This window comes from Crocuta crocuta, unplaced genomic scaffold (assembly GCF_008692635.1).
Source record: "Crocuta crocuta isolate KB4526 unplaced genomic scaffold, BGI_CrCroc_1.0 scaffold139, whole genome shotgun sequence".
In the NCBI taxonomy this organism is placed as follows: domain Eukaryota; kingdom Metazoa; phylum Chordata; class Mammalia; order Carnivora; family Hyaenidae; genus Crocuta; species Crocuta crocuta.
This window is the reverse complement of record NW_027533258.1, coordinates 9,740,630-9,741,104: the sequence shown is the minus strand read 5'-3', so window position 1 is coordinate 9,741,104 and position 475 is coordinate 9,740,630. Positions and strand designations below refer to the sequence as shown.

Below are 475 nucleotides of genomic sequence, written 5' to 3'. Positions count from 1 at the left end.
AGATCCAGGCCATAAAAGGCGGAGTAAGAGCCCCCGAGTGCCGGACGGACGCAAGAAGCTTCGGGGCAAGAAGATGGCACCCCTCAAAATCAAGCTAGGGCTGCTGGGGGGCAAGAGGAAGAAGGGAGGCTCGGTGAGCGGCCCCAGAAGTCCGCTAAGCATCGGGGCAGGGGGCGCGGGGCACGTCCAGGGCTGGGGGTCCGGGCGCAGGGGTCCGTGAGGGGAGCCGGAACAGGACGAGAGGCCTGGGGCGGGCAGCGGCGTGCGCCGGCCTCCCTGACCACCACGGGGCTATGGGCAGTATGTCTTGCAGAGCGACGAAGGCCCTGAACCCGAGGCCGAGGATTCGGACCTGGACAGCGGCAGCGTGCACAGCGCCTCGGGCCGGCCGGACGGCCCTGTCCGCACCAAGAAGCTGAAGAGAGGCCGGCCGGGGAGGAAGAAGAAGAAGGGTGAGGGGCACTCACCGTGCGTT

General features: G+C 68.2%; 1 protein-coding gene across 1 annotated transcript in view; it reads left to right on the top strand.

Annotated features, from left to right (window-relative positions):
- The window catches only part of CHD3 (chromodomain helicase DNA binding protein 3), an 18,788-nt gene that overhangs the window by 4,643 nt on the left and 13,670 nt on the right, over positions 1–475 (top strand). Inside the window, 2 exon segments of the mRNA XM_077746741.1 lie at positions 3–133; positions 314–452. Of these exon segments, the coding sequence (XP_077602867.1) occupies positions 3–133; positions 314–452 (270 nt within the window).